At 38.9% G+C, this 19,232-nt stretch overlaps 1 protein-coding gene across 8 annotated transcripts in view; it reads left to right on the top strand.

Moving 5' to 3' along the window:
• Positions 1-1,827: 1,827 nt before the first annotated feature.
• bark (protein bark beetle) overlaps positions 1,828-19,232 on the top strand; it is a 227,548-nt gene continuing 210,143 nt past the window's right edge. For all 8 annotated transcript variants that reach the window (XM_070084174.1, XM_070084172.1, XM_070084173.1 and 5 more), the window contains exon 1: positions 1,828-2,130. In XM_070084174.1, the coding sequence (XP_069940275.1) occupies positions 1,903-2,130 (228 nt within the window). In that variant the 5' untranslated portion in view covers positions 1,828-1,902. The remainder of the gene's footprint in view (positions 2,131-19,232) is intronic.

Here is a 19,232-nt window from a genome sequence, read left to right on the forward strand (position 1 = left end):
AGGTGACTCATTAATGTAACTTTGTGTCGTAACTCACGAGACTCCAGGTGACTCATTAATGTAACTTTGTGCCGTAACTCACGAGACTCCAGGTGAGTCATTAATGTAACTTTGTGTTGTAACTCACGAGACTCCAGGTGACTCATTAATGTAACTTTGTGTTGTAACTCACGAGACTCCAGGTGACTCATTAATGTAACTTTGTGTTGTAACTCACGAGACTCCAGGTGACTCATTAATGTAACTTTGTGTTGTAATTCACGAGATTCCAGGTGAGTCATTAATGTAACTTTGTGTTGTAACTCACGAGACTCCAGGTGACTCATTAATGTAACTTTGTGTTGTAACTCACGAGACTCCAGGTGACTCATTAATGTAACTGTGTTGTAACTCACGAGACTCCAGGTGAGTCATTAATGTAACTTTGTGCCGTAACTCACGAGACTCCAGGTGACTCATTAATGTAACTTTGTATTGTAACTCACGAGACTTCAGGTGACTCATTAATGTAACTTTGTGCAGTAACTCACGAGACTCCATTGTAACTCACGGTGAGTCATAACTCACGAGACTCCAGGTGAGTCATTAATGTAACTTTGTGTTGTAACTCACGAGACTCCAGGTGACTCATTAATGTAACTTTGTATTGTAACTCACGAGACTCCAGGTGACTCATTAATGTAACTTTGTGCAGTAACTCACGAGACTCCAGGTGACTCATTAATGTAACTTTGTGTTGTAACTCACGAGACTCCAGGTGAGTCATTAATGTAACTTTGTGTTGTAACTCACGAGACTCCAGGTGACTCATTAATGTAACTTTGTGTCGTAACTCACGAGACTCCAGGTGAGCCATTAATGTAACTTTGTGCCGTAACTCACGAGACTCCAGGTGAGCCATTAATGTAACTTTGTAACACATAAGTAAGAAAGTTTACTCAGGTACAGCTACACATACATTATCATACATAGCGTCAACTATGGAAATAAGTCACTCTGTCTGACTTTTTTGGGTTATCCTAGGTTCTCTACACATATGCTGCTATATATGATAATTCTATGTAACTGTATTTGTGTATACCTGAATAAACTTACTTACTTACTTACTTACTTACTTAGTCACATGTGTAGACTGCCTGCGATAACCCAAAAAAGTCAGATAAAGTGACTTATTTCCACTGTTATTAAAACTGTATAATAACTATGTGTAACATTCACACCGTGTAACAACACAATGTAACACTGTAATACTGTGTTACACTGTAACTAATGTTGTACATAACACAGTTGTTTTACAAGGACCCTAATGGAATTAAGTCACTGAGTTTTTTGGGTTATCCTAGATAATTTACAAACATGTACGATATTTGTACTTATGTGTATTTGTACCTAAACAAACTTATTTACTTACTTATATTGCTAAGAAATAATCCTTTCATATGGATGAAGGGTTTTTCATCCAAGGAATTTGAATGACTTCCTCTTCCTTGGATCAAACCTATTACATGTGATATATGTTTAGCGCTTCCCCACGATTATAATTCGAAATAAAATATATATACGAGGGAGGTGTGGTTGTTACCTGTGTGACGTCACAGTCACGTGACCATGAATATACCTGCAGGCAGTCTCTCCTCTAATATTTATGTGATATTATTCTCTTATTACTACATATATGAGCTGAGTATTATTGTGTAAGATAGAAACAGCTTTTCGTGTTCTGTAAGGGTAAATTATAAGTAAAATAAGGGGCTGGTTAATTTATGATATAGGTGGGAGAAGATGTGTTTGAATAATGATGATGTGTTAAGAGTGGAGTCAGTAGTGAGTGAGAGGTGATGATGGGAGGGTGTTGATGCCAGCCGCTCCTGGTTACTACTTGGTGTGCTCGTGGCACTCAGCATGGCAGTGGTGGCACTAATGTGGTGGGTTGTGCTCACAGTGAGTGTGAGGTGTGTTACAGGAGACATTATTACAGACAGCGTAGTGTACGAGGCCTCGGGTTCACCGTACCTGGTGACGGAGGACATTATTATACAACCTAAAGGAAAACTTACCATTCAGCCAGGAGTTACTGTACAGTTTGACCCTGGCGTTGGTGTCACCGTCAGGGGCGTCCTGCACGCTCAGGTCAGTTATCACAGTAATGTCTTTATAACAGTAGAGGAATATTACAGTAATTATGTTAATATATGTTAGGCAGGTCCTACCAGTCATTCTCACTCCTTTGTGTAACATTTGTCAAGCTAACGAAAAGTATTCGTTATTAACTAATTGGCAATGTGCTCCACTCATCTACTATATGTATACTGCCAAACTATTGCATACATGTATATACATATTTTTTTTGGTTTCGTTCCACGCACTACATCAGCATCTGGCTGATGTACATCACATCTTACAAAGTTATATCCAAAATGAAGTTTACATAATATACTTCCTTCGTACAGGATACATTTTTATTATTGTGTTATTAATAAAAACGAGAAACTCATATAGAACTTTGAACTGGATGATTTTTCCAGTTGGGATTTAAACTTACGATGTTCTACACCTGCCCCGGGCACCACAACCCTCAAGGTCAACATTTACACCAGTGTTATGATACTTTCTCTTTTGTTCTCATATATCTCATTACGTGACTGTTATGTAGTATTTTATTAAAGCATGTATACAAAGTTTGCGACTTTTTCTGTTGAAAGTTCTAAAAGTTTTGCGTTGTTCCAGAAATACAAGTTACGGGTTACGTCCTTCTTCCCTGATGCTAGAGAATACCAACTAATTCAATATAGAAAAGTCTTTTATATTGTACATAAAAAGAACGTGTAGTTATTATCACTTAATGCTGCTTAAACATAAATGAAAGTTCCTTCTTCAGTGCACAAAATTACAAATATTACAGGGAAAGCTCAACAAATAAGCAACACAGACAGTGAGCTGTGTGGAAACTATCCTCACCTGTTGTAACCACAAGACACAACCACAACGGAAAAGGTGAGGCAACAGTTTCTTACACAACAACGGGAGTGGGCCTCTAGGTACATTGGTGGGCAAATGTAGGTACATTGGTGGGCAAATGTAGGTACATTGGTGGGCGAGTGTAGATACATTGGTGGGCAAATGTAGGTACATTGGTGGGCAAATGTAGGTACATTGGTGGGCGAGTGTAGATACATTGGTGGGCGAGTGTAGATACATTGGTAGACTTGGTGAACGAATGAGTACATGAAATAATTTCTCAAAATTATGAGGAAACATGCGGTGAATTAGCAGATTTAAACTAAAAATGCATATTCTAACCCTTAGTATTGTAATGCCGTATTAAATATGTTTATAATTTTAAGCGATTTCGTTAAGTTCCTTTTGTTTGTTATTAGTTTTATATTACATTCACTGGAGCGCTAAACCCGTATATGGATTCAACAGCGTCTAAGGAAAGAATGAGAGACATTCAGATTCGATCCAAAGAAGGGGAGGGCAGAACCATTTCCTTGAATCATGAGCCTCTCACCAGCATCAAGGAATCTTAAGAACATAAGCTACCGGCTTAAGCCAATGCACCCAACCTAGTCAGGTCAGGTCACATTGACTTAAGGGAGGAACACGGCAACCGACCTGTTAGCACAAGCTATCAGGTCTAACTCACACCCACCCACATCTACTCATGTATTTATCCAACCTATTTTTAAAGCTACACAACGTTCTGGCCTCTATAACGGTACTTGGGAGTTTGTTCCACTCATCCACAACTCTATTACCAAACCAGTACTTTCCTATATCCCTCCTGAATCTGAATTTTTCCAACTTAAAACCATTGCTGCGAGTCCTGTCTAGGCTAGATATTTTCAGCACACTATTTACATCCCCTTTATTTATTCCTGTCTTCCACTTATACACCTCAATCATATCCCCCCTAATTCTACGTCTTTCTAGAGAGTGCAGTTTCAGGGCCCTTAGTCTATCCTCATAGGGAAGGTTTCTGATACATGGGATCATCTTTGTCATCCTCCTTTGTACATTTTCCAGAGAATTTATATCCATTCTGTAATACGGTGACCAAAACTGTGCAGCATAATCTAAATGAGGCCTAACCAAGGATGTATAGAGTTGAAGAACAACCTGAGGACTCCTATTATTTATGCTTCTTGATATGAAGCCAAGGATTCTATTAGCTTTATTGCGAACACTTATGCACTGTTGTCTTGGTTTCAGATTACTGCTAACCAGAACTCCTAAATCTTTTTCGCAATCCGTAATATTAAGATCTACATTATTTAGTTTATATGTGATTGTTTAAAATATTTATTGGTGGGAATTTAAAATATTTATAGATGACATTTTTAAAGAAGTTAGTGCTGGTGATGGATCTGGTACTGAAGGATAATGAATCTAATGCAGTAATATTTGTTAAAGTTAATGTTTGCAGACGATACAGTGCATTCAGAAACCGCAGAAGCTGGTGGTGTTTGGAAGAGTATAAATAAATTTAGATAAAAGTGAACACAGAAGAGAGAATGGCGATGAGTATATAAGTAGAAGTAGTATAGGAAGTAAAAGACTAGAGTATATATAACTTGAACAAATGTATGTAATAAAGACAAGATTGGCGAATACCCAGGTACCCTTAGTTAAGAGATGTTTCGCCCACCAGATTTATTTGTTTGATGGCTCCAGGGCCTCTTTGGGGACGAACCTTTTCCTAAATAACTTACTCTGATGTTGCACACGTGTCTTATTAACCATGAAAAATTTGAGGTCATTTTAGAAAGGAGTCTGAAGTGAATGTATCTAGATACTTTGAAGTATAATATGCAAATGAGTTTGAAGAGTGAGGTACATCGCTGAATACAATAGGGAAATAAATTTGCAAGTGTGTTGAATGATCTGTGGAAACAAACTTATCATTGGATGTAAAAAGAAAATTGTATAAACAGTTTTGAAAGTTGGAGTCAGATGGAGACAATGAAAATGTCACACCCGAGATTAATTCGTGGTGTGGAAATTAGGCAGAGAAAATGGACGAAATCCCTCCAAGAACAATGCCGTGATGTTAGCCCTCGATCCAAGGAATTTAAGCCACCTTCCTCTTTCTTGGGTCAAACCTGATTACCTCATTTATCAGGCACTTCATGGCTCCTGTGGGTTTAGCACGTTTTCCCTCTCTCTCTCTCTCTCTCTCTCATATATATATATATATATATATATATATATATATATATATATATATATATATATATATATATATATATATATATATATATATATATGTCGTGCCGAATAGGCAGAACTTGCGATCTTGGGTTAAATAGCGACGCTCATCTTGCCATATAGGACAAGCGAAAATTTGTGTATGCAGTAATTTCGCCAAAATCATTCTGAACCTAACGAAAAAAAAAAAAATATTTCACTGTGTTTGTTTAGTATTAAATTATTGTAAGCAAATCTAAAATATATTTAGTTGGGTTAGGCTAAAATAAATTGTTCTTGTTTCTAAGATTCTTTTGGTGCAAAATTAAAATTTTTTACATTAACATCAATGAAAAAAATATATCTTTAAACGTATAAAAGAAAATTTCAGAAAGGACTTAATTTTAAATGAGTTCTTGCTAATTGACCAGTTTTACATATTCGGCACGACATATATATATATATATATTATATATATATATATATATATATATATATATATATATAAATATATATATATATATATATAAATATATATATATATAAATATATATATATATATATATATATAATATGTCGTGCCGAATAAGTAAAACTTGCAATTTTGGTGTAAATAGCAACGCTCTTCTTGCTGAATAAGGCAAGCAAAATAATATTTACATCACACATTGCCCTTAGACAGGACTTCTCCACCGCCTCCTCGCTGCAGCATTTGCAACCCGAGCTTCACACCCATATAAGAGTGTTGGTACCACTATACTTTCATACATTCTCTTCTTTGCCTCCATAGATAATGTTTTTTGTCTCCACATATACCTCACTGCACCGCTCACCTTTTTTCCTTCATCAGTTCTGTGGTTAACCTCATTCTTCATACATCCACCCGCTGACACGTCAACTCCCAAATATCTGAAAACACTCACATCTTCCATACTCCTCTCCAATTTGATATCCAATTTTGTTTTATCTAAATAATTTGATACCCTCATCACCTTACTCTTTTCTATGTTCACTTTCAACTTTCTACCTTGACACACTCTCCCAAACTCGTCCACTAACCTTTGCAACTTTTCTTTAGAATCTCCCATAAGCACAGTATCATCAGCAAAAAGTAACTGTGTCAATTCCCGTTTTGTATTTGATTCCCCATAATTTAATTCCATCCCTCTCCCGAACACCCCTAGCATTTACTTCTTTTACAATCCCATCTATAAATATATTAAACAACCATGGTGACATAACACATCCCTGTCTAAAACCCACCTTTACTGGGAAGTCGTCTCCCTCTCTTCTACACACCCTAACCTGAGCCTCACTATCCTCATAAAAAATCGTTAAAGCAGCATTTAGTAACACACACACACACATACATACACACACACACACACACATATATATATATATATATATATATATATATATATATATATATATATATATATATATATATATATATATATATATATATATATATATATTAAGAACATCCATACTTATTCATGTGCCTACTACATACACAGAACAATACACGCAAATATGAACCCCCCACTCAAACTTCTCACCAACCTTAACAGGACGCATGACCACAACACAAGACACAGATCTCTTTTTGATATACCTCGTGTCCATATCACACTGTGTGAAAACTCTGTGCACATAAAAGGCCCCAAAATATGGAATTCATTACCAGAAGATATTAAAGTAACCCAGTATGAAAATCAATTTAAGACTCTTCTCAAAAGCCACTTAATCACCCTAGACTAAATGCTAAATACTCAATACACACTTACTCACCTATGTACTCCCACATCATAACTGAAACAATCACGCTGAGCCTTTTATCCATTGTATATATATATATATATATATATATATATATATATATATATATATATATATATATATATATATATATATATATATATATATATATATATATATATATATATATATATATATATATATATATATATATATATATATATATATATATATATATATATATATATATATATATATATATATATATGTTATTAAATGCTGTATTGATTAAAGTATGTATTGATGTTAGTCTATATGTGAATTGCAATCTTTTTGGCTGATACAGTCAATAGGCTTTAAACAACAAAGTAACAGTGGGAGTGAAAGCATCATTCCTAGGTTCACATAGTTGTATAACTGTAGGGGTTTACTCGCTGTTCTGTATTACTAGGGTTAGGGGAAATAATCTGGAATATAATTAGTCTTGGGGGAGGTCAGCTGTGTTTTTGAGTCAATGGATTCAGGCTTGTCTGAATGACGTGATGCATGGCTGCGTTTATATACATGCTAAATTTGCGGACATTGGTACAATATTTGCAAGATTTCGTGTTAGTTTAAATACATAATATGATATTGCAATAATATGAGTTTACTATGGGTACACTGTAGTTGTAGTGTCTAAGGTCATAAACCATCAACCCTCGCAACATAATAATGGCCCAAGACGGACAGAAACATGATTTTGTTCTTATTTTCAGTTGGGTTGCCTGCGAATTGTTCCAGTCATGTTATTGTGACTTCATTTACCTTTCCGAAGTTGCTTATTTTGAGTCTAAAAGTGTTACTCTTATTTTGTCATTCTTGGCAAGTTCTGACTACTAGTATATCAACTATTAAATCGGATGTAATTGTGTGTAGTTGATTTATCTTCTCATTTGACGATATGGGAATTATATCTTTTTTGACTTTAAATACCAAAGTAGTTAAATATTAATATAGATTTTTATTAAATTTCCAAAATGTTTTATCTCTTGATTAGATAAGAATATAATGAAAGAGCACTCCGGTAGGCTCATTGGTCCATGCTAGTGCTAGGCAGGTCAACGTATACCCAACCACAACCATTTATTTATCCATCCAACCTATATTTAAAGCTACCCGAAGTTTTCGGCCCAGTGACGCTACTTGGGAGTTTGTTCCACTCATCTGCTACTTTATTGCTGTTCTAAATCTTTGTCCAACTTGAAGCCATTGCTGACTTGGATACTTTTTGGCACATTATTTATATCCCATTTTTAATCATATCCCCCCCTCCTTCCTGAATTCTACATCTTTCCGGAGAGTGCAAATTCATTGCCTTTCGTCTATCTTCGTAGGAAAGATTTCTGATACATAAGATCAACTTTGTCATCCTTCTCTGTATAATTTCCAGCACATTTATGCCCATTCTGAAATATGGAGGTTAGAACTGAGCAGCGTAACTTAAATGAGGTCCAGTATTTGGAGTATAATAACCTTTAGGACTTCTGTTGATCGTAGTGAAAAATTTTATCCGTCGTTTTTTCTAAATTCACTAGATTTGTTTATAAGTACTAAAACTTCAAAATCGTACCGGTGAGATGACATTATATATGTGGATTAACCAGTTTTGAATTCCTAACTGCACTGTTTACACGAGTAAAATTCCCGAAACCCTATTGTTTTTGTGCCGGAGATCAGTCAGTGGGTCAGAAGTTGGGGTTTTATCATCATTAATTTTTACAGACTTAAGAGAGAGATTTCGTTCGGATTTTTAACCCCGGAGGGTTAGCCACCCAGGATAACCCAAGAAAGTCAGTGCGTCATCGAGGACTGTCTAACTTATTTCCATTGGGGTCCTTAATCTTGTCCCCCAGGATGCGACCCACACCAGTCGACTAACACCCAGGTACCTATTTGCTGCTAGGTGAACAGGACAACAGGTGTAAGGAAACGTGTCAAATTTTTCCACCCGCCGGGAATCGAACCCGGGCCCTCCGTGTGTGAAGCGGGAGCTTTAGCCACCAGGCCACTCTTTTCTTTGTCAATTAAATGGCGCCCAAAGACGGGTCTTGGGCCTAAGATTACCCATCAGTGCTTTTCGAAGAAATCATCATTGGTGTAAAAGGTACCATTAATACTATTATGTATCGGATTCGAATAATTGTTGTCAAGTAATGAGGGGTGCCGTTGGCCCTGACTGGGCCACTGACATTGTATACAAACTTAGTGGAATCAGTCTTACCGATCACCACTTTTGGTAAAAAAAAAAAATTCAAAGGCAAATGGATAATGTCACTTTCAATCACTGTATTGGTATAGCCTCAGCACACACCACTAAGCTACTTGCCATGGATCATACATAGCTTATCAGTTCCTTGTCTTGTAAAAAACAAAGTATTCCTTGCCGTTATGAAACTGTTTTCCTTGCATCCAATTCAAGGTACATCACTGGTAATATATACCGACAAGTATGTTAATAAGATATGAGGTTAATGGCATTTAGAAAACGTTTCGTCCACCAGAGCCGATATGCCATAAACTGTATATCGTGCTCTACTCAGTTCCATAGGTTTTTTTAAGTCACAGAATGCGTTAAACCCATGTGGGTTATTTAGCTCTAATCTTAGCAGTTATGTGGTCGTATGTCTTTTTCCTTGTTTAATATTTTTTCCTGTGAAGGATAATAGTTACATTAATACCCTTGGGCTTATATTCTAATTTAGACAGTACCTTGTTTTGTTTATTCCTGAGCATTTGTTCTTTATGGATAATATAATGAGTTTCTTAGAACCGTATACATATTAGACCAAAATCCCACTCAGGAATAAATCGTTCGGCTCATAACCGAAAGTATTCGGGTTCGAGCTCCATGCTGGACGAGGAGTATGAACGAGTCTCTTTAAACCTAATGTGTCGGTCATTTGTTATTTATCGCATTTATGGAAGGACTAATGGGTCCTTCCGTAAATATCCTTTGAATGAAGATAAATTACCCTAAAAATGATAGAACTTTTGCTTGAATTATCGTAGCCAGACGATTGCAGAAATTCTGAAGTAATTTTTCTGTGTAAAATTATTCATGCTCCATACATTGGCTAGAGGATAAAATGGCATGGTATACGGGTAGGAGTCCAACGCAGGTTCTTAAAAATTCATCTCTGGAAAAGGTCGATCGAGTTGATGTGTGCGCTGAGTGGTTTCAACCCCTCATTAGTTGTTGTAACTGGCGTTCTGTCGGACAAACAGGTAAGGTAAGGTTTGTCAGGAAACAGGACAAGTGTTTCCCGACGCGGATTTTAGTCATATGATGACCCGTAGCTGGAGTTTCGGTCATCTGGCTAAAGCTTTCCGCTGGCTTACCGGTCCACCCCTTCAAAAATTATGGTTATGATTATACCCATTTATTTGATATTATTAATTGAGAGATATAAACTAGCTACACATTCAGTTATATATCATTTGCAAAATGTCATTTTGATCTTAAAATAATAATACAAATGTTCTTTTGTAGTTATTGTGTGAAGAGTGAAGCTGTTGATTAATAAGGAATGGTTCGGTAGGCTGACTGTAAGGATCCGGACGTGACTGGATATTCGATTTTTGTTTTCTGTAAAATATTATCGAGTTTATGAAGATGTAGATTGTGTGTGAAAGAGGATGACGAAATTGATTCCATGTCTCAGAAACCTTACCTACGAAAAAAAAAAAAAAGGCTGAAGGTACTAAATTTGCATTCTGTGGAAAGACGTAGAATTATAGGGGATAAGATAAAAGTGTACTCAAGAAAAACCGAAATAAATAAAGGAGATACAAATAACGTGCTAAAATTATCCGATCAGATAGGACTCACAGAAACGGATTCAAGTTGGACAAATTTATACTTAGAAAGAATATGAGTAAGCACTGGTTTGACAATAGTTGTAGAAGAGTGGAATAATCTCCCACTTAGCGCCTTAGAGGCGAGAACTCTGGGCAATTTCAAATATAGGTTTGATGTGTATATGAATTAGTGTGAATTGTTACTGCCCAGCAGTGGCCAATAGGCCTGAGTTCATAAGCTGTCGCTTTGAGTGAAGTGAGGTTAGATTTACCGTAAAGTTGCTGGGGCTGTGGTTAGAGGACAGTAGGGTTGCAGACGGTAGCCTCTAACAGACAGGACATAGCGGGGCCTTCCTTGAAATTTTCCTATTAGAAGCCCCGTACCTCAGCGGTAAAGCGTTGGATCTGTTAACTCGGGACCACGGTTCGAGCCTCTCATCCACCTTTCTGTATATATATGTATGCAATAATATCACAGTAAACAGGTGGTATCACAGTATGCAGAATAACCACTGTGAAAAAATAGTGAAATTCCAAGCGTTTTCGTGACTTCTCACATTTTCAAGGCACTGTATATATATATATATATATATATATATATATATATATATATATATATATATATATATATATATATATATATATATATATATATATATATATATATGTGTGTGTTTGTGTGTGTGTGTGTGTGTGTGTGTGTGTGTGTGTGTGTGTGTGTGTGTGTGTGTGTGTGTGTGTGTACTCACCTAGTTGTACTCACCTAGTTGAGGTTGCAGGGGTCGAGTCCAAGCTCCTGGCCCCGCCTCTTCACTGGTCGCTACTAGGTCACTCTCCCTGAACCATGAGCTTTATCGTACCTCTGCTTAAAGCTATGTATGGATCCTGACTCCACTACATCGCTTCCCAAACTATTCCACTTCCTGACTACTCTGTGGCTGAAGAAATGCTTCCTAACATCCCTGTGATTCATCTGTGTCTTCAACTTCCAACTGTGTCCCCTTGTTGCTGTGTCCCATCTCTGGAACATCCTGTCTTTGTCCACCTTGTCAATTCCTCTCAGTATTTTGTATGTCGTTATCATGTCCCCCCTATCTTTCCTGTCCTCCAGTGTCGTCAGGTTGATTTCCCTTAACCTCTCCTCGTAGGACATACCCTATAGCTCTGGGACTATTCTTGTTGCAAACCTTTGCACTTTCTCTAGTTTCTTTACGTGCTTGGCTAGGTGTGGGTTCCAAACTGGTGCCGCATACTCCAATATGGGCCTAACGTACACGGTGTACAGGGTCCTGAACGATTCCTTTTGAAGATGTCGGAATGCTGTTCTGAGGTTTGCTAGGCGCCCATGTGCTGCAGCAGTTATTTGGTTGATGTTCGCTTCAGATGTGCCTGGTGTTATACTCACCCCAAGATCTTTTTCCTTGAGTGAGGTTTGTAGTCTCTGGCCCCCTAGACTGTCCTCCGTCTGCGGTCTTCTTTGCCCTTCCCCAATCTTCATGACTTTGCACTTGGTGGGGTTGAACTCCAGGAGCCAATTGCTAGACCAGGTCTGCAGCCTGTCCAGATCCCTTTGTAGTTCTGCCTTGTCTTCGATCGAATGAATTCTTCTCATCAACTTCACGTCATCTGTAAACAGGGACACATCGGCGTCTATTCCTTCCGTCATGTCGTTCACAAATACCAGAAACAGCACTGGTCCTGGGACTGACCCCTGTGGGACCCCGCTGGTCACAGGCGCCCACTCTGACACCTCGCCACGTACCATGACTCGCTGCTGTCTTCCTGACAAGTACTCCCTGATCCATTGTAGTGCCTTCCCTGTTATCCCTGCTTGGTCCTCCAGTTTTTGCACTAATCTCTTGTGTGGAACTGTGTCAAGCGCCTTCTTGCAGTCCAAGAAAATGTAATCCACCCACCCCTCTGTCTTGTCTTACTGCTGTCACCATGTCATAGAACTCCAGTAGGTTTGTGACACAGGATTTCCCGTCCCTGAAACCATGTTGGCTGCTGTTGATGAGATCATAACTTAACTAAGATAACTTAATCTATATTGATTTGAGCTTCAAATTTTAGAATCACGTTGATTCATTTAAGTAGACCACCGAAATCGGTGTATGTGCATTGTACTTCTCAATTTTGTGTAGCATGGAGTGAGGAAACAGGGAATATCCGGGAGCGGAAGTTGAGGTTACCACTAGGATGTTCCTTAACCTTGGTCTCTTTGTGTTGGTTACTAGACTAGGCTGGCCCTTGTGTTTCCAGCTTCACCCTCTCCTCAGATATTCCATGTATTGCTGTTATTATTATTATTATTATTATTATTATTATTATTATTATTATTATTATTATTATTATTATTATTATTATACAGCTTTTACAATCTGCTTCAGCAGGTGTCTGTATAACCATGTATAGTGTAAGGCGGCTAGTGGTCACGAAAGCAATTCTTGGATCTTTAATTTTAACTTATTAGATGCATCACATTGGGTGCATAGCTTTTACCCCACATTTGAATCCTTAATTTGTGTTCGAAATACAACTTCCAGCAGGTTTGTTTAACACATGAATTACAGCTTTAGTATACTTATACAGTGTTTGAAGAGCTAACTATTGTATGTCTGAATACATATTAGTGGGAAGGGAAAAAATGGTAGCTTAAATTTTGCATATAGAAGCATAAATAATAGGAGTCCTCAGGTTGTTCTTCAATTCTTTTTATCCTTGGTTAGGCCTCATTTAGATTATTTTGCACAGTTTTGGTCACTGTATTAAGGAATGGATGTAAATGCACTGGAAAACGTACAAGGGATGATGACAAAGTTCATTCCATGTATCAGAAATCTTCCCTAAGATGATAGACTGAGGGCCCTGAATCTGCACTCTAGAAAGGCATAGAATTAGGGGGGATATGATTAAAGTGTGTAAATGGAAAACAGGAATAAATAAAAGGGATGTAAATAGCGTGCTAAAAATATCTAGCCAAGACAGGACTCGCAGCAGTGGTTTTAAGTTGGAAAAATTCCGATTCAGGAAGGATATAGGTAAGGACTGGTTTGGTAATAGAGTTGTGGATGAGTGGAACAAATCCCCAAGTACCGTCATAGCAGCTAAAACGTTGTGTAGTTTTAAAAATAGGTAAGATACATGAGTGGGTAGGTGGGTGTGAGTTGGACCTGACTAGCTTGTGCTACTAGGTCTGATGCCGTGCTCCTTCCTCAAGTGAATGTGACCTGACCTGACTAGGTTGGGTCATTGGCTTAAGCCGGTAGGAGACTTAGATCTGCCTCGCATGGGCCAGTAGGCCTGCTGCAGTATTACTTCTTTCTTATGTTCTCATATTTTGCATACCATGGCTTGGCGTACCTTAAAAAGGTATCTTGGTTTAGAAAAAGTTAAAAATGGGAAGAGAGGCTTGCAGATTTTCAAAGAAACGAAAAATCTGAAAAGATCTTTCAGAAAAGGGAAACTTTTATTAACGAATGGAAAGTGGTGGGCAGAAAAGGAATGAAGCTGTACGATAAATGTACATTTGTGATCACAAAGAAAAGTTAGGACAGACATTACACGGCTACCAGAAAAGTAAGTAAATATGGTTGGAGACAAATAAGCTAGATTATGTACAGCATTATGTAACAATAGTGGTAAGAGGAGAAAAGGTGTTTCCTCTGAGATGTAATAGAAGGATGCAGGTAGCAAGTTAGATAAGATCATGACTGGTTATGTTAGTAAGTCCACTATAGGAAGGGTTGTAAAGCGATAAAAAAAAACAAAAAATTATCACAGTATAAAAAAAATCGTTCGCATATACTAGTAAAGATGTTCGTAAGATAGTTATTGGCAACAAGCAAAGGCAATGGTTTAAAAACAAGGACAGGAGAGAAGAGTGGCAAAAATTTCAAGGTTTATTATACAAATAGCCAGAGCACAGGAAATAGAATAAGCGAACTAAGACTAATTGCAGGTATAGAAAAAATATTTTTGCTGTAACCGAGTACTGGTTTAATTTAAAGAGTTATACTTACCGAACACCACACGTATACCTGGAGTTTACCTGGAGAGAGTTTCGGGGGTCAACGCCCCCGCGGCCCGGTCTGTGACCAGGCCTCCTGGTGGATCAGCGCCTGATCAACCAGGCTGTTGCTGCTGGCTGCACGCAAACCAACGTACGAGCCACAGCCCGGCTGATCAGGAACTGACTTTAGGTGCTTGTCCAGTGCCAGCTTGAAGACTGCCAGGGGTCTGTTGGTAATCCCCCTTATGTGTGCTGGGAGGCAGTTGAACAGCCTCGGGCCCCTGACACTTATTGTATGGTCTCTTAACGTGCTAGTGACACCCCTGCTTTTCATTGGGGGGATGGTGCATCGTCTGCCAAGTCTTTTGCTTTCGTAGTGAGTGATTTTCGTGTGCAAGTTCGGTACTAGTCCCTCTAGGATTTTCCAGGTGTATATAATCATGTATCTCTCCCTCCTGCGTTCCAGGGAATACAGGTTTAGAAACCTCAAGCGCTCCCAGTAATTGAGGTGTTTTATCTCCGTTATGCGCGCCGTGAAAGTTCTCTGTACATTTTCTAGGTCGGCAATTTCACCTGCCTTGAAAGGTGCTGTTAGAGTGCAGCAATATTCCAGCCTAGATAGAACATGTGACCTGAAGAGTGTCATCATGGGCTTGGCCTCCCTAGTTTTGAAGGTTCTCATTATCCATCCTGTCATTTTTCTAGCAGATGCGATTGATACAATGTTATGGTCCTTGAAGATGAGATCCTCCGACATAATCACTCCCAGGTCTTTGACGTTGGTGTTTCGCTCTATTTTGTGGCCAGAATTTGTTTTGTACTCTGATGAAGATTTAATTTCCTCATGTTTACCATATCTGAGTAATTGAAATTTCTCATCGTTGAACTTCATATTGTTTTCTGCAGCCCACTGAAAGATTTGGTTGATGTCCGCCTGGAGCCTTGCAGTGTCTGCAATGGAAGACACTGTCATGCAGATTCGGGTGTCATCTGCAAAGGAAGACACGGTGCTGTGGCTGACATCCTTGTCTATGTCGGATATGAGGATGAGGAACAAGATGGGAGCTAGTACTGTGCCTTGTGGAACAGAGCTTTTCACCGTAGCTGCCTCAGACTTTACTCTGTTGACGACTACTCTCTGTGTTCTGTTAGTGAGGAAATTATAGATCCATCGACCGACTTTTCCTGTTATTCCTTTAGCGCGCATTTTGTGCACTATTACGCCATGGTCACACTTGTCGAAGGCTTTTGCAAAGTCTGTATATATTACATCTGCATTCTTTTTGTCTTCTAGTGCATTTAGGACCTTGTCGTAGTGATCCAGTAGTTGAGACAGACAGGAGCGACCTGTTCTAAACCCATGTTGCCCTGGGTTGTGTAACTGATGGGTTTCTAGATGGGTGGTGATCTTGCTTCTTAGGACCCTTTCAAAGATTTTTATGATATGGGATGTTAGTGCTATTGGTCTGTAGTTCTTTGCTGTTGCTTTACTGCCCCCTTTGTGGAGTGGGGCTATGTCTGTTGTTTTTAGTAACTGAGGGACGACCCCCGTGTCCATGCTCCCTCTCCATAGGATGGAAAAGGCTCGTGATAGGGGCTTCTTGCAGTTCTTGATGAACACAGAGTTCCATGAGTCTGGCCCTGGGGCAGAGTGCATGGGCATGTCATTTATCGCCTGTTCGAAGTCATTTGGCGTCAGGATAACATCGGATAGGCTTGTGTTAATCAAATTTTGTGGCTCTCTCATAAAAAATTCATTTTGATCTTCGACTCTCAGTCTGGTTAGCGGCTTGCTAAAAACTGAGTCATATTGGGACTTGAGTAGCTCACTCATTTCCTTGTTGTCATCTGTGTAGGACCCATCTTGTTTAAGTAGGGGCCCAATACTGGACGTTGTTCTCGATTTTGATTTGGCATAGGAGAAGAAATACTTTGGGTTTCTTTCGATTTCATTTATGGCTTTTAGTTCTTCCCGCGATTCCTGACTCCTAACGGATTCTTTTAGCTTAAGTTCGATGCTTGCTATTTCTCTGACCAGTGTCTCCCTGCGCATTTCAGATATATTGACCTTTTTTAGCCGCTCTGTTATTCTTTTCCGTCGCCTGTAAAGGGAGCGCCTGTCTCTTTCTATTTTACATCTACTCCTTCTTTTTCTTAGAGGAATAAGCCTTGTGCATACATCGAGTGCCACCGAGTTAATCTGTTCTAGGCATAAGTTTGGGTCTGTGTTGCTTAGTATATCTTCCCAGCTTATATCGGTTAGGACTTGGTTTACTTGGTCCCTCTTTATGTTTTTGTTATTGAAGTTGAATTTGGTGAATGCTCCCTCGTGACTAGTCTCATTTTGTCGGTCTGGGGCTCCACGCATACATGTCTGAACCTCAATTATGTTGTGATCTGAGTATATTGTTTTTGATATGGTGACATTTCTTATCAGATCATCATTGTTAGTGAAGATGAGGTCTAGTGTATTCTCCAGTCTAGTAGGCTCTATTATTTGCTGGTTTAAATTGAATTTTGTGCAGAGATTTAAAAGCTCGTGTGAGTGTGAGTTTTCATCAGAGCTGCCTCCTGGTGTTATTACTGCAACAATATTATTTGCTATATTCCTCCATTTTAGGTGCCTTAAGTTGAAATCCCCCAGGAGCAAGATGTTGGGTGCAGGAGCTGGAAGATTTTCCAGACAGTGGTCAATTTTTAACAGCTGTTCCTGGAATTGCTGGGATGTTGCATCCGGAGGCTTGTAGACTACCACAATGACTAGGTTTTGGTTCTCGACCTTTACTGCTAAAACTTCCACTACGTCATTTGAGGCATTAAGCAGTTCTGTGCAAACAAGTGACTCTGCAATGTACAGGGGCAGAAATTGTTCTAACTGATATTGACACCAAGAAAGAGGATAGAGTTATGTTGCATATCAAGGAAAAACCTGATCTCAAGTGTGCCACACAAACCTTCAAACTTAGAAAGACAACAAAACTGTTTAAAGATTTTAGTCGCAGAAATGTCATGGTGCAAAATATCTGGTATTGGTGCTAGATTTCTAATTAAGTAACCGCTGGTGTACCGGTGTTGAATATTTGACTAAACCATCGCTGGTGTACTGGTGCTGAATATTTGATTAAGTAACCGCTGATGTACCGGTGCTGAATATTTGATTAAGCAACCGCTGGTGTACCGGGTGCAGAATATTTGATTTAAGCAACCGCTGGTGTACCGGTGCTGAATATTTGATTAAGCAACCACTGGTGTATCGGCGCTCTATAAAGTAGCTTATTATTATTATTATTATTATTATTATTATTATTATTATTATTATTATTATTATTATTGCATTGAGGAAGTGCTACACCCCTAGAGAAAACACCATAAGTGTCCGGGGCCCAAAACTGTTCAACAGCCTCCCATCAAGCATTAGGGGAATTGCCAATAAACCCCTGGCTGCCTTCAAGAGAGAGCTGGACAGATACCTAAAGTCAGTGCCGGAACAGCCGGGCTGTGGCTCGTACGTTGGACTGCGTGCGGCCAGCAGTAACAGCCTAGTTGATCAGGCCCTGATCCATCGGGAGGCCTGGTCATGGACCGGGCCGCTGGGGCGTTGATCCCCGGAATAACCTCCAGGTAACCTCCAGGTAGGAGTAACACAGCGCCTGGGAGAATGGGAGGCATTCATGTTCGATGCAAGGAAGGGGCGCAGAGATCCAATTCCTTAGTTGAAGAGCTTGATTATCCCCTCCCTTGAAGAGATAACCGTATAAGAATATAAATACATATACGCATCTCGGTAATGTATGCAGTGAGAGATATACATCTTTCGGTATATAGTATGAAGCCTGTCCATACGCATCTTGGTATATGTATATAGTTACATACTGTATACTTATACTTTTCGGTATACAGTATGTAAGCCTGTCCAAGTATGGGAAATGGTAGGGTGGTCACTGTGGAGGGTGCGTGCGCACATAGCCACACCCCCTCACGTCCAGCATCTGCGCTAACTTTCTGTTACACTTCTTTTGTTCTTTCCATGGACAGACGAGACGAATATAACCCCTTTTATTTTTGACCTGTGTATATATCAGATGTAATGGAAACACAGTCATAAAGTAGGATAAATTATGAGGGAGAAGAATTAAGAGGAGGCGGCACCTGCGTGGTTACGCCTGAGGTCATCTTCACTACTACCTGCTGGGCTTTGTTCCCTCCACCACCAGGAAGGATCCATACGCCGAATCAATACGTATAATATCCACTTTGGGACAAGCTCTCCATAGCTTTGTTATGCTTTGTTCTGATATATGTGATTCCATTTCTCTGTTTAATTTCTGAAATGCGAATGTTTTCATATTATAAGATCAAATAGAACTGGAGGCTAAAATATCTTTTAGGGGAGAAAACAAAGGTATTTATTGGCGTTTAAGTAAAGGAGAGA

The sequence above is a fragment of the Cherax quadricarinatus genome, chromosome 11, assembly GCF_038502225.1.
Source record: "Cherax quadricarinatus isolate ZL_2023a chromosome 11, ASM3850222v1, whole genome shotgun sequence".
Classification (NCBI taxonomy): domain Eukaryota; kingdom Metazoa; phylum Arthropoda; class Malacostraca; order Decapoda; family Parastacidae; genus Cherax; species Cherax quadricarinatus.